At 36.3% G+C, this 15,196-nt stretch overlaps 1 protein-coding gene across 1 annotated transcript in view; it reads right to left on the bottom strand.

The window, feature by feature from the left end:
* Positions 1 to 15,196, bottom strand: part of LOC136027041 (bumetanide-sensitive sodium-(potassium)-chloride cotransporter-like) — a 99,650-nt gene that overhangs the window by 52,191 nt on the left and 32,263 nt on the right. The window contains exons 10-11 of the mRNA XM_065703963.1: positions 15,033 to 15,154; positions 5,250 to 5,385 (exon numbers count right to left, since the gene is read on the bottom strand). Of these exons, the coding sequence (XP_065560035.1) occupies positions 5,250 to 5,385; positions 15,033 to 15,154 (258 nt within the window). The remainder of the gene's footprint in view (positions 1 to 5,249; positions 5,386 to 15,032; positions 15,155 to 15,196) is intronic.

The raw sequence follows: 15,196 nt of genomic DNA, 5'->3' as shown, positions 1-15,196 counted from the left end.
CTAGCTTAATTAGGGCGAGGGGTAGGGGGCTTTAAGTGCTAAAAAAAAGTTGAGTTTTTCATTTAATTCAGTGCAAATTGCGAATGGAATGATGGATATCAATGAAAATTGAACCAAAGATGCCCAAAACCATGAGACGCATCAAGTTTTGAGATGAAAACCCTAGCGCAAATAAAATGAGGGTGAGTGGTTTTTAAGTTCAGAAAAATTGAGGTTCTTGTTTAATTTAGTATAACCTGCAAATGGAGCAACGGATCCAAATGAAAGCTAGACCAAAGATGCCTAAGATTAGGGATTATATCGAATTCTGATATTACAAACCCTATTTCAAACAGGGCGAGGGCGGCGGTCTCAAGTTTTAAGAAAATTTTGACTTTGACTTCAATTTAGTAGGGCCTATAACTTATGGATGGAGTGACGAATCTGAAATCAGATTCGTCTGAATACCTGAATTTGCAGGAATGAATTTGACACAATACCACCGCATTGGATCCCACTAGAATTCACCAGACCTGTTGTTCTTGCTCTATAGAATCTTTTATTTTCAGGCAGGTCATCCCACCGTATACACTGAGTTTATAGCTACAAAGTCAAGAAAATGAGGGAAGCGAAAACAAAGTGAAATTCGGGAAAATGTATCAGATGAAACTGAAATTTAAACTGTAAAAGGGGAAATCTTTGGAAAGAAGCTAAGATGCACGAAAGAACAAGCTAACCAGTTGATCATGAACTATGTTGTGACGGAAATGCGACCATTAAGCACTGTGAATAGTGAAGCTTTCACAAGCATGATTTTAGGCCTCAATCCGTATGTTGGCCCAATAATGTCTAGAGAGACGTTAGCAAAAAAGATCAACCAATCGCTGTTCGATACAAAGAAAAGAATTACTGAGATTTTGGAGAAAACCGATTACGTCACAATGACTTGCGATATCTGGTCTAGTAGCAAACGGAGTTTCATCGGTGTTACTGCTCATGTCTTAGATGAAAACAATCATTTTTTGCCAATGATTCTTGCTGTTAGAAGATTTACAGGTTCACATACGTTTGACAGAATAACTGAAACGATCTTCAGCATTTTTCAAGAGTACGGTTTGGACACCAATTTAGAAAACGTGAGAGCAATTGTGACGGACAATGCATCAAATTTTGTAAAAGCATTCAAACAAAATGCAAAGCTTACCATTTAGCCACAGATTGAAGAAGGTGACTCGGATACAGACATTGATTTTCAAGAGGGTGAGCCAGATAATATCGAGACAACTGATTTGCACGAAATTTTTGATACTTATGGACGTGTTGGCTTAGTGTCACCATCAGTCAACATAATTGAATCTGCTACCACAACTTTTTCCCTTGTATGTGAAGATAGTGGCAGAGTGAATCACCCTTTAGCTTCTAACAAAAAACCAGGAACGGAAACTATGAGTGACAACAGTGACCATGTTCATAAGTTTACAGGTGAAGGGTCTGAGTACGAGCTGGAGATGTATTTGCCACAGCATTTTCGCTGTTGCAGCCACACGCTGAACCTGTTGGCAACAACTGATGCAAAGCACGCCTTAGAAAAAGACCTTAACTTCAGGAGAACACTGTTAAACGTCAGAGCAAAGTGTCAGTCAGTGCGGAATTCATTAAGCCACAGCTCAAAGAATAACGATCTTGTCATGGATGTTTTTGAGTTGATTCGCCCTAATGCTACAAGATGGAACTCTTAATATGATGCACTGAAAAGAATTCTCGAATGCCAACAGGCTGGAAAACTGACCACAGTTTGCGACGTACTAAAGAAACCAAGATTTAAGCAAATTCAGATAGACTTTCTAATCGAATATGTCTCTGTATTGGAACCTGTAGCAATAGCCCTTAACATGCTCCAGGTAGAAGACAAAGCTTTCTTCGGGATAATTTTCCCTACTGTTCGGTCACTGGAAAGAAAGCTGCAAAAGCTCCAGCTTTCTGTCAAGTATACAAAGGTACTGGTTGGGACCCTGCTAGAAGGACTTAAGCAAAGGTTTCCATTCCTCTGTGGACCTCCATCTCTTTATGCTGACTACCACCTGGCCACCAGTTCTCATCCCTATTTTAAAGATAAATTTGTAAGAGATGAAGACAAGGAGACTGTTGTGAGAATGCTTGTGAACGAGGCCAAGGCATTAGGAAGTAAACAGAGTACCAGCAAAGACATAGTTGGATTTGAGTTACTGAGATCTCCACAGAATTTCTTTTAAATGTCTGACGAAGAGGAAGCCACCATTCAGTCGGAGGAAATGAAAACAACAAGAGTTGAAGTCTTGCGTTATCTAAGTGACTCTAGACAAGATGTGTAAGTTTTGAGACACTATCCTATGGTGGAGTTGGTTTTTTGGAAGTTCAACTGCATACACCTACATCAGCGCCAGTGGAGCGTCTTTTTTCGAAGGGGGGAGTGATTCTCTGTCCAAGGCGTAGCTCCTTGGCAGATCACAGGTTCGAAAGCCTGGTTCTTCTCAAAGCTAATAGGAGCCTAAAAATTTGAATGTTATGTACCAAATTTTTATTCCTTCTGCATTAAAATTTTTCATTGTTAAAGATTTCTCAGTTGACAGAGGGGCTATTGTGGTATTGCCCTCTTACGTTCGTTTATACAAATAGGTGGGGTTAAACGTGAAGAAGAGCTCCTGATTCGCTCGGCTCAAGTATTAACCACGGGGTTGTGTTTAGTTTCTGAAAAATAGATACATGTACTAAAGAAATACCTGCATGCCGGCTTTCAATAAAGACCTGGTACTACTAGTAAACAGGGGATTACCTGGGATGTGTCAATAAAATTAGACTGTCTTAGTCAGAAAAGATTTAGTCAGTAGATTCCCAATTTCTTGAATAAGGCTTATTATCTTACATATAGTTTACCCATAATCTGGAAAATCAGAAGCAAAAGATATCCCTTTTTCAGAATTGAAAAGCTGTAGTGAAGCTGTAAGATTTTTTAGTCTGGGTCTCTTAATTTCATGATTTTTAATTCTACCCATGGCTTGCCCAAAGCCTAGAAATAATCCTTTTCCAAAATGAGCCATACTAAAGCCAACCTTAAACAGAATATTCCATCCCCGGAGAAAGACTACTTTTTATTCTTTTTTTTTCTCGGGAGATTTCCGATTTAATTTCATGGTTTTCGCCACTTCGTGGTGTGAAAATTACTCCTAGAAATAGATAAGTTGCAACTTCTGCAGTTTGACCAACCGTATGGAATGCGTCTGAATCAGCGGGCTTGCTGCAGGCCAGTGATTTACCAATATACGTTTGTAGAGAGTTTTACTGACCATCTGAATTGACTACGCAGCATGCGGCCTGCTTGATTGAAAACCGGACATGTAGGAAGTAGATGCCATATATTTTCATTGCGCGTCTGAAATGTAACCTGAAAACTTGAGGCAGTTTCCTTGCAAAGGCACCGAGGGTGATAGATCTCACCGAAATAGTAGTATTAGTGGGCAGGTTCAATAGCAAAACTTGACAGCTACCGATGATTTGCTTGATAAATCAAACTATAAACATTGACTCTTATTGTACATATCAACGAAAACCGGGACGAAAGAATTATCATATCAGTTTGTTCTTGCTTTAACGGGAGCTAACTTATTTGCTTTCTCGTTCTTGATGGTAGAGGTTGATCAAGTAGAATGTCACGGTTCTAAGATTTAGAAAGCAAGAACTTTCCAAAACTCATTATCATACCGATTTTGGAGTGACGACAGACCAAGCACGTTCAGAACCTTTTCGTAGGGGATGTCACAGCGGCCCAAGATGATCGATACCACTCGCTTCTTAACCAATTTAAGCTCCTGACAAAGATACACTGTTCTAAGTGCTGAGGGCACCCAAACAGGGCAAGTATATTCCAGAATGGGGTGGACGTACTTTATGTATGCATTCTTGATGCTCTCTTTGTTCGCACTGAACCTAAGCATACCGTTTAAAGTCAGTAGACTAGCATTTGCACTTTTAATCACGTTTTCGATATGTGCAGCAAAGCTGAAGTCATATGAATCAAGACTTCATTTTCGTACTGTTCTTTTCTTTCAGCACGCTGACAGCCAGTGACCTTCAGCTAGCTGCCGTAAGTGTGAATTTTTGCTTCTCTTTTTTTATTGAGCTTTGATTTCTCTAATTAAAAAGTATGCAACTGATTCAATTGACTCCTTACTTTTAAATTTGTGTTTTTGTTTTGCTAAAGTTTTTGCTTATTGAAGAATGGACTACGTTATTACCTTTTATCTGTTTTAAAGCCAATCCTAAGTTTGTTTTTCTATTTTCCAGATTTTTTCAACCACTCCCAAACGTTTCAAAATAACCCTGTATTTCTTCAAACGCGCCAAATTTGACTGAACACTAATCACCAGAAGTTTTTTTGGCTGCACTTAATTGTTTCGACAGTCTTTTCCATTTCAAGCCGTTGTGTTGAAAATCGGTTCAGATTATTTTTGGACTTTGTTGGGTGTGTTGCCAAACGAAGAAAATGGTTAAACACGACAAAATTCAAAGTCTGGTTCTTGATTAAGATTTTCAGGAGAGGAATGGCGGGGGGTGACATGTTATGGGCAAGTGAAAGGGCTAAGAAGCCTTCAGAATGGCTTTAACAAAAAGGTAGCATGGGCTTGATATATATATATATATATATATATATATATATAGCTATGTCAAAATACATAGAGTGAGTACTTGAAGTACTACTTAAGTAAAATTTTGGCATGTACTTGATACTTGATGCTTAAGTAAGAATTGGGAGAGTGCTTACTACTTGATATTTAAGTAAAAAAAACTATGAGTACTTAATACTTGATACTTAAGTAAAAATTTGGAGAGCTTGTTGCAGCACTGATACCAAGTGCCATAAAAAACAAACTTCCCTCCCCCCCCTTCAAATTTTATGAATTAACACCCCTGCAAAGGAAGCATTAAAATACGATAAAAGATTTTATTTCAATTATAATTTATCACTACCTAAACTAGTTGAAAGGAGAGGTCTGGGAGTAAAACTCCCACTGCACAGTCAAAGATCTAACTTGCAGTTTAGAAACCTTTTTGACATTCCACCATTCTGCATTTTCTTCTTTCCAACTCCTGCCCTGTCCAATTAATACAGCTGCTTAGCTGTTATCTCACAAAAAAAATCCTTACCATAATTACTAGCCACATTTGCAAAGAAAATTTAAGCTCACCCGTTCTGGGATTTATAATAATAAGCAATAAATGTACATGCTGCTTACCAGGTTTTCTATAGACAACCACAAGATAGAGGACAATAAAGGCGGCAAATGTGATCAGTGCAGTTGCCCAACTCATCAAAAACATCACAACGATGCATAATATCGCACCAATCAAACTGACCCAGCCGTTGTAATACTAAAAATTGAAATCTATATTACTTAACAATTAACAAATATAAGCAGAAAGAATTAAAAAACAACAAAGAGAGAAATCTCAATAATGAAGAAACAAACAAGACTACGGCCAGTAGAAAGAAAAGATGAAACTAAAACGACGTGAAAATTTCGCATGTATGCAACGCATAAATGGAACTAACAAAATTCATCAGTTTTTTGTCTGTAAAGCTCCTAAATGAGATATATGTCAAACAATACGTGGTAACGAACTGTAAGTAAGGAGTGGCATGGCTTAATAGCAGCCAAAACCCAAAAAATATTTGTTATTGATAGATATATCAAAAGCATTGGCTTATTATGCATATTCCAAATATGTAAATTCATTATGGCTTAGTGTTACCCATAAAAGGCTACGAGCCTGGGAAAATTTGATGATTTTCGAAAAAGATGAAAAACACTCACTAAAAGTAAAAGAATTCTCGTGAAAATAAGATTGAGCATATCAGAGAACCTTACTGTAAAGGTTTCAAGCGCTGATCTGTAAAAATGTGGAATCTTGTTTGTTTTTTTTTTCCAGAAGAAAGATCACGGATGTGTGTTTATTTTTTTTGTGTTTTTTGTGTGTTTGCGTGTTTTTTTCTTTTCCACAAGGGTGATGTGGTGTGAAATTACCATTTTCTTCAAAATATATGAAAGGTTCCAAAGCGAAACATTTGAAGATAACATAATCCCACAATCCCTGGGGATAGGTCCTTGGGTCCTATCCCCACAGGAGTACTAATCGTTAAACTCCATGAGCTTGTTGAATTTAAAAAAAATTTTCTTCGACAATAGTACATCAAATATGTCCCATATGTCACTTATATTTTTTTGTGTTTAGTCATCAATGCACTTTAATTTACTCTCAATTTCATAAGGTTTCAAGGATAGCTCTTAGGAAGTTTACAGTTTTTCATGTTATTTCGATACATTTACAGTTTTTCATGTTATTTCGATACATTTCGTATAATTCGTCCGTTATATTGGCGTTTTATTTTTCGAAGTTGCAAGAAGTGACTATTATATTTGGTTATCAGTTCGTTCTCCAAAACACAGTTTCAGTGGAAAACAATTAGCCAATCTTCTTCCGTCTTTGGAAAAAACTAGTCCCTCCCATTGAAACAAAAACATTTCGAATCAAATGTCTTGAGAATAAATTTTACAGTGAACGTTTTCTCTCCTCTGGTCATATTTTGCTAGGTGGCCGGTGTTTACCCCTCCCCTACTGGGAAAATACACTGCAGAAAATACCCCCTAGAAAATACCCCCCACGGAAAAGACCCCTGGAAAATACCTCCCATGAAAATGACCACACACGTGTAAAATACCCTCCCGCGGAAAATGCCCCTGGTGAACACCCCCCCCCCCCCCCAGTAAAAAATAACCCGTGGAAAATAAGGCTTTTCAAATTTGATCATTTTATTTAAGTTTTGTTTTTTAATTTCCGTAGGGAGAAAGAATTTCGGTACTTGCGTATTATGCGCCACTCACTCAAGTTTACGCTGTGTGAAATTCGAGAACAAAACGGTTTCTTCGTTAATTTCTTTCAGCTTAGCCTGAGACAAGACAAGTGGCAGAATAGATGGGAAATATATAATTTGGGCTATATATTTGCACATAAGGTGGGAGAGTAAAGTATTTGGACAATTTGAAGTCAGGAAACAATTCTTACTTCATATTCATACAGAATAATTGTACCTAACACATTTGGCATGTAGACCCGCTATACTTTACCCCTCGCCCTAATGTGCAAATCAATAGCTAAAATTTGTTTCTAAAGTAACAAAAAAACTAACGAAGATACCAGTTTGTTCTTGAGTTTTGCACAGCGTAAACATGAGTGAGTGGCGTATAATAATCAAGTACCGAAATCTTTCATGTAGAGAGAGCCGGATTTCCCGGTATTATTTAAAAACAATCAGAAATTAAATTTTGAGTTTTTTCAACGGGAAGTAAGGAGCAACATCAAAACTTAAAACGAGCATAAATTATTACATATTTAAAAGGAGTCCCTCCTTCCTCAAAAGCTTGCTCTTTACCCTAAAGTTTTTACTTTTTGTCCTAATTCCTTAAGAACAATTCTTGAAACACAATGGTTATTTAAATAGAGCAGTAAGCTGTTTTAAAATCCTCTGCAAAAAAAAATAGCGTAAAGAGCGAGGTCTTGAGGAGGAAGCAACCCCTTCCATATACGTAATCATTACAGTTCGTTTTAAGGTTTGATGTTGCTCATTACTTTCAATTGAAAAACTAGTTTTTGTTTTTATTTATTACTTACAGATAGCATAGCAGTCAAATAATCTTCAAAGTAAAAACTACGAGTATAATAGAAAAAAAGATGGGAATTTTTTGGGGAAAAGACTATGTTAATAAGACATGGACACATATTAGTTTTTTGATAATCCTTAAAACTTTTTTTTTAATTTAATTTCTGATCGTTTTAAAATAATAGCCTACCGGGAAATCTGGCTCTCTCTCCATGGAAAACTCCGATACTTGTGTATTATACGCCACTCAATCAAGATTACGATGCGCAAAACTCGAAAACAAACCAGTTTTTTCGTTAGTTTCTTCGTTACTTTAGAAACAAATTTGGACTATAGATTTGCACATTAGGGGGTGGAGGGGGTAAAGTATAGTGTGCCTGCAAGCAAAATGTGTTAGGTACAATTATTCTGCACATTATGAAGTAAGAGTTATTTTCTTACTTATATCTTTCCAAATTAACCCCTCCTCTCCCCTGAGGTGCAAATATATAAATTATTTATTTCCCGTATATTCTATCACTTGGCTTTGTCTTGGTTCGCGTTAAGCTGGAAGAAACTAACAAAGAAACCAGTTTTTTCCCGATTTTTACACAGCGTAAACTTGAGTGAGCGGCGCGTAATACACAAGTACCAAAATTCCTTCCCCCTACGGAGATTAAAAAAACAAAACTAAAATAAATTCTCAAATTTGGAAAGCCTTATTTTCCACAGGGGGTATTTTCGGGGAGAGGGGAAGGATTTACCAGGGGGCATTTTCTACGGGGATTATTTTCCCCGCTGGTGTATTTTTCGCGGGTAATTTTTCGGAAGGGGGAGGTAATCACCGGTGGAGGGTAAACACCTAGAACCATTTTGCTAATATTTCAACTGATGAACTAAATGAGCAATGAAAGTAAGTGAGCGACTTCAAAACTAAAGAGCATCCCTGTATTTTATTATGTGATCTCTATTAAAGACATAATATTGCCACTTATTCAGTTTGAGTTTATGAAGTAGAGTATTTATTTACTGGAGTATTGTGAACAGAGGAGATGGCTAAAAACATATTGGGATTAAATTTTTAAATCATACTGCATCGTGTAGTATCTGACACATTAGTGTCAGAAACATGAAATCAACGGTGAGTCCAGGGGGCCAGGGAGGCCCTGCCCCTCCCCCTCCCAAGATTTTTTTGCACCCTCTTTCCCTATTTTTTATTTTTTCACTGTTTTTTGGAATAAATTTGTCAACTTGGTCAATTATTGGCACCCTTGTCACATTTCTCCCTCCAAGATATTTTTAATCCACCCCTGCATAGAAAGCTTGACTGTTTGTCCAAGTTTTTTTTTTCAAAGAGAACTGTTCGGTGAGCTAAATGTGAAGAACTTCACATTTCTAAGCATCTCGGCTTCTTTAAAAAAAAAAAAAACACCAGTAAAACTAAAACTCTGAGGAGTAATTTATAAAAAGCTAGAAAAAATTATAATCCACTTGAGTTTGTTAATTTTTAATGAAAATAACTGACTTCTCTTTCGAACGTTCTCGCCTAATTCTTGAAAAAAAAAAATCGGCAAAAATGATACTTCGTGGAACCGTCTGTCCAAAGCCAGTAAAAATTACTATATAGATTTGTTTTACTACAAAACCAATATATATCATTTTACACATTATATTGAATATATTGCGCTGTTGTCAAGGATTTCTGTTCTTCATCATTTTATGTTCCTATCTGTGAATTTTTTTCCAGCTAAACATCAAGATACCCAACGAATATACGTAATTGCCTTAATTTTGTATTTCAACGTCTTAATTTAAGCAGGATATAAACCAAAATTTAATGTTTATAAAGGATTATCTAGATCTAGAGCGTCAATCCTAAGATCCTTTCTTACTTTATTGCTTGCGCAATACATCAAAAATAGCACTGAAGCTTGACTGTTTGTCCAAGTTTTTTTTTCAAAAAGACTTCTGAAACACAAGGGCCGTTTATTAAAATGGGAAGCTTTTTTTTTTTAAGTATTAAATACTTTAGCGCAAAAATTTACAACAAAAAATAATATAGGAAAGAGCAAAACCACAGGAGGGGCTATCCAATGAGTCTTCTATGAATGTTTACATCAATTTCTGACTTTAGATTGTGTCGGAGGAGGTTAGGATTGAAACCCCTTCACCAAAAAACTTTTGAGTTCCATCATAAATGTTCCAAAAATCTGAAAAGCTAGCGACAGATTTATATTTTTAGTGATTCTATTTCTCTGTTTATGAAATTCTGTACAATTTCATTTATTTATTTATTTTCTTTATTTTCCTCGAAAAATGAGGAGTACGCTACAATATAATATAAAGAAAAGACAAATGATAACACTTACAATCAAAACCTATCAAATATTGATCAGACACTTAAAAAGAGAAAAAAGACACAAAAACACTTGCTGAATAGTTTAGCCTATAAATCATCAAGAGCCAGAACTGTTATTAAAAAGCGGAGACAAATTGTGGTCTAAAAGGTTAATTTTCGCCTTATCTTCAAATGTTTTATACTTTTTCTTTATACAGTCTACAGGATCCTTCACTTTAAGCTTTAAAACAATCTCAGTGTTACTAAAAGAAAGAGGGAAACCAAGTAAAAATTTACACAATTTAAAATAAGAAACTTTAATGGGCAAACGATCAGAAAGTCTGATCTTACGGAAGAATAGGGACGGGAACAATACGTGAGGCAGAGCAACAGCGATATACATACGACCAAGAACTTCCCGACGATAAAGACCCCGAAAACGAATTAAAAGATCAAATGCCTTGCGTAGTTTCATCTGAACATGCTGAACCAGGACTGGTTTAAAATCTCTTTTCGAAGCAGCATAAGGTAATCCCAAATAGGTGACTAATGACGACGACTGAAAAATAACACCATTGCCGCAATCGAAAGTCAACCTGAATTTACAACAAAAAATTAGCCTCTTTTCATAACTGATAGAAAGGCCCAAACCTTTTAAACAATTAATTATAATATTAAAATTTGAAACAAGACTAGACAGGACCGGCTTAGAAGGATAATGTCATCAGCATATGCAATGTAAGACAGATTTCGAGATAATGAAACAAAAGAGCAGGAAAGAGAATTAAGGGCAGTAGTTAAACTTAAATATAATATATAAGGAGAAATAATTACTCCTTTTCTAATTCCTCTATCCACTTGAATTAATTTGGACTGAGATGAAGACGAACTCGGACAAATACAGATCTTTAATCCAGAATACCAAGAGCGAGGGCAATACAGTATGGATTAAAGCGAACAGTACAGATGTATGAGAAATGTTATCAAAGGCCCCTTTGATATCAATCAAGAGGGCGTATAGCGGTTGATCAGTGATTCTCGATTCTTCAATAATTTTGCTGAAAGATGCATGGGCGTGGTCACATCCCAAACCTCACTTGAAACCAAATTGATTAGAACCACCGTCAAGAATTTTAAGAAGATCCTTCAAATACAACACGAACACTTTCCCAATCATAGAATCCCTAGTGATTGGTCTCAAGGAACTACAATATGACAAGTCTTTTTTCCCGCTCTTAGGAATAGGCGTAACTATGCAAATATAGAATGACGATGGTACTAAACCAGTAATAAGTAAAAAGTTGAAAAATGCCAGTAGAGTAATAAGAAAAGAAGAAGGAGCAAGTTTAAGGTGATTAGCAAATACGCCATCATGATCCTTAGCCGACTGCGCCTTTAACGTTTTGATTGTTCTACGTAACATATCCTCAGAAATCCTGTAATCAGTTGGAAAATTCTTCAACCTTTCATCTAATTGCAAGACAACACTGTTAGAATCGGGCGAAGTCGACAACTTAGAAAAATAATTTTCCCACTCTTTTATCGATGGTGTGGAATTAGTATCAGGCATGTTAATCCGCCTATTGCCTCGGAGAACATTCCAAAGGAGATTCTTGTCTTTGTTGTTATTAATGTTTGAAGAATTCTTCTATGATCAGGTTATTATTACGACGGAGCTCCGATTGGAAATCGACCTTTCTCTATTTCATTAGTAAAAAATTTGGATGCGAGTCTCTAGGCTTACCAAGCGCCCGCCATTCCCCAAAATAATTTTCCCACTCTTTTAGCGATGGTGTGGAATTGGTATCAGGCAAGTTAGTCCACCTATTGCCTCAGAGAACATTGCAAAGGAGATTCTTGTCCTTGTCGTTATTAATGTTTGAAGAATTCTTCTATGATCAGGTTATTATGAAGACGGAGCTCCGATTGGAATTCGACCTTTCTCTTTTTCATTAGCAAAAAATTTGGATGCGAGTCTCTAGGCTTACCAAGCGCCCGCTATTCCCAATACGCTTGTTTTGCCGCCTTATTAGAATTTACCAAAAAAGGATTGAGGCTCCAAAAAGGCTTCTGCGTGTCCAATCTTATCCTATTAGTAGGAAAAACTGCCGCGGCACCATACATTAAGCAATAGCTTAATTCAAAATAAAGACAATTTCCCTCAAGGAGGGATTACTGTCCATTTAATCCAAACTATCAGGAATAAAACTTTATCAATTAAAGTCCCAACTCTATCTTGGTAAAGCAGTTTAAAATTTGGATTCCAATCAACCCGATCAAAAAATTTAGGAAGCTTATTACCAGAAAAACGAACTGGGGGAGGACAAGAAGGCAAAGGAGGTAAAAGAAATTGAAACGGTATGTGGTTACTAATGGGGAAATCTTCGAATACAATAGCCACAGGCAAAGGATCACTTGGGTTAGAAGAAAAGAAACGATTAATATTAGTTGTACTACCAATCCAATGAATATAAGTAAAATCCTGAGACTTCAGTAAAACAGAAAAATTAGAAAGACAAGATGTTAAAATTGCATCTCTTCCATTTGCTATATTTGGATTACAGTTAAAATCACCTAAAATATAAGTACACAAATATGACTGTAAACTAGTCTAAGATAGACACATCGACCAAGATTAAAACAGCATTGAGTAAACTCATCAAAAGAAATATCATCATGGTAATCAGTCGGAAAATAACAATTAATTAAAACTACGTTTGAAAAACTACAAGCTAAGAAATTTGTATCAATTGCTAGAATAGTTGCACTAAGAGACTTGGGTAAAATAGTACCTAAACCACCGGAGGGACGCCACCAGTCGGTGTAGTGGGAACAGCAAAAATATCATGCTGAGTAGACAAACTAGAAAGCAGATTCAACGAATGATCAAGGAGGTGGAGTTTTTGAAGACATAGAAACGATGAATTTTCATTCAAAAATTATGAAGTACAGGTAATTTCCTTAGCACACCATTTGAATTAAATGACGTAACACGAAGTAATACATTCATTTACAAAACTTCTTTAAAACCGGACGCCTAAAGCTGTAGACTGGATGATCATTTGAGTCACAACTGGCGCATTTAACTGGTGCTTGACATGGGGAGTCTTAAGTCGAAATGTGATTACCGCTACATCGGGCACATTTGAAACATTCAGATTTAGATGGATTTTGGACATGGTTAAAACTTTGACATTTAAAACAACGCCTAGGCTGAATACGATCACGTTTCACTCGGAAAAGCTCATAACCGAACTTGATCTCATGTGTGATGTAAAAATACAGGTATTCTTCTGTTTGAAAAATAACTCTTACAGTTTGCGATTTTCCTAGTTGATTAAACTCGATTATACCCAGAAAGTCCAATGCGTAGGCACTAACATCAAAATCAATGTCCACACTCCTGATAATTCCAAAAAATCGCCGAGGCTTGGAAGCTATTATGCTTTCAGGAAAATTAACATTTAGACTGAGCTTCGATGCATCTTGACATGGTACCGATACCATAACACTATTCTTAGTCACTTTAACATAACGAATATTTGCATAACCTGTCTTATCAAATTCTTTCTTGCGTCAGACAGGATCCTTCAGTAGGAGAGCGGGTGAGTTTTCTTATCACTATGGTCTCTAATAGGGCAGTCTTTAGTGGGAGAGGTGGCCATTTATGGTGGGGCACAGTGGGGGGATTGAGATCAATATCATTGCCAGCCTTTTTTTTCTCCAAATTAGATTCGATACGCTCAATAGAAGACTGTGCTTTTTCAAGCTTTCGGGAATAGTCATAAACAAGTTTATCAAGCCGGACGCTGATGTCAGGCTTTAATACTAGACATTCTTTAAAGCTCCGTGGGACGATTACAGGCCATATGATCTGTTTCGAATCAGGTTCTATGATAACACGCATTATGTCCGAGGCAGTAGTTTTTTTAGCTGTTTTTCCTCTCCTTTCTTGCAATCTACCAGCTTTCATCTACAAAATTGGCATTAGCAGGAATGAATTTTTGACCGCTGATTATCGGGGATATACAGGGAGTATTATTAGAGATGTAAGATTCATTAATTTCATCATTATTCGAACAGATTAAGCAAATCCAAATCGGTTTTTCTTTATGCTCAGTTGGGGAAATGATTGCGCACTGTGGGTGAAACATTTCGAGACATTTTGTGCATTGCAGAGTGATCCCCTTGCCACAAGATCGACCACAACTAGGACAAATAAATATTGACATTTCTCACTCCTTAGGTCTGGGATTAAATAAGCAAGGCAAAAAAAAATAGCCTTTAGCGATCCATTAAGCTTATAATGCAATAAAATCCTTCAGGTTAAACTTACAACACAGTACGTCTATGCGGTACGGACACTCAGATCTTTAAAGCCAAAGGGGTTTGTGACTATCCCCCGTTAACAGAATATAGTCGATTGAAAAATTAATTTATTCAATTCAGATGAAATCAGATACACTAATCCGCTCATATAGTTATATAAATTTAGTCATACTAAAGTAGACCGGTTTTACTCACACTTCATAAATATCCAAATCAAACCAAATCCTTTTACATTGAACTCTGAAGCAATACAATCCAGGTATTTGAGATGTTCTAACTTTGAAAGCTAGTTCAGTACTGAAGTACTGACTACGGGATCAGGTTGTTTTTGTGTCGTTTGTTTGTAGGACCTTGATGTTCTTTCCTCTTCATAGGTTTTAACAGTACCCTTGACTTTAGATAGAAACTTGTTCAATTCTAATCAGTTAAAAAGGAACAGAAATTGAATTTTAAAAAGTTTTAATAGACCAAATTTTTGAAAAGTGAAGGGTGACAGAAAATCTGAAAACGAGCAGACATAAAAACATATTACAAGTCAATAACCAAAAAAGCGCATAAATCACTATGAATGAATGAACGAATTTCTTAAAAGTTTTAAACGTTTAAACATGGCTAATCATTTAAAAAGTCTTGAACGAGACATTTAGAAACTTTGATTTTTTGGGCAGGTGGCACTACTTTTTGGGACATAAAATTATAATAAAACAATCTTACCCTAAAAGTAGGTCTCCATCCAATAGGCTTAATTAAATTGACATGGAAGGTTGAAAAGTTGACAAGTGCATAAGCAGCCAAGAAGAAATTTGAAATCAATGGAGAGATGGCGTTCAATTCACCTTAAAAAAGCGAGTAAAATGGCGTCACTGAACATTGTTCGA

Source organism: Artemia franciscana, chromosome 5, assembly GCF_032884065.1.
Source record: "Artemia franciscana chromosome 5, ASM3288406v1, whole genome shotgun sequence".
NCBI classification, from domain to species: Eukaryota; Metazoa; Arthropoda; class Branchiopoda; order Anostraca; family Artemiidae; genus Artemia; species Artemia franciscana.
Note: the sequence above shows the minus strand (reverse complement) of the source record. Positions and strands in the feature narration are given on the sequence as shown.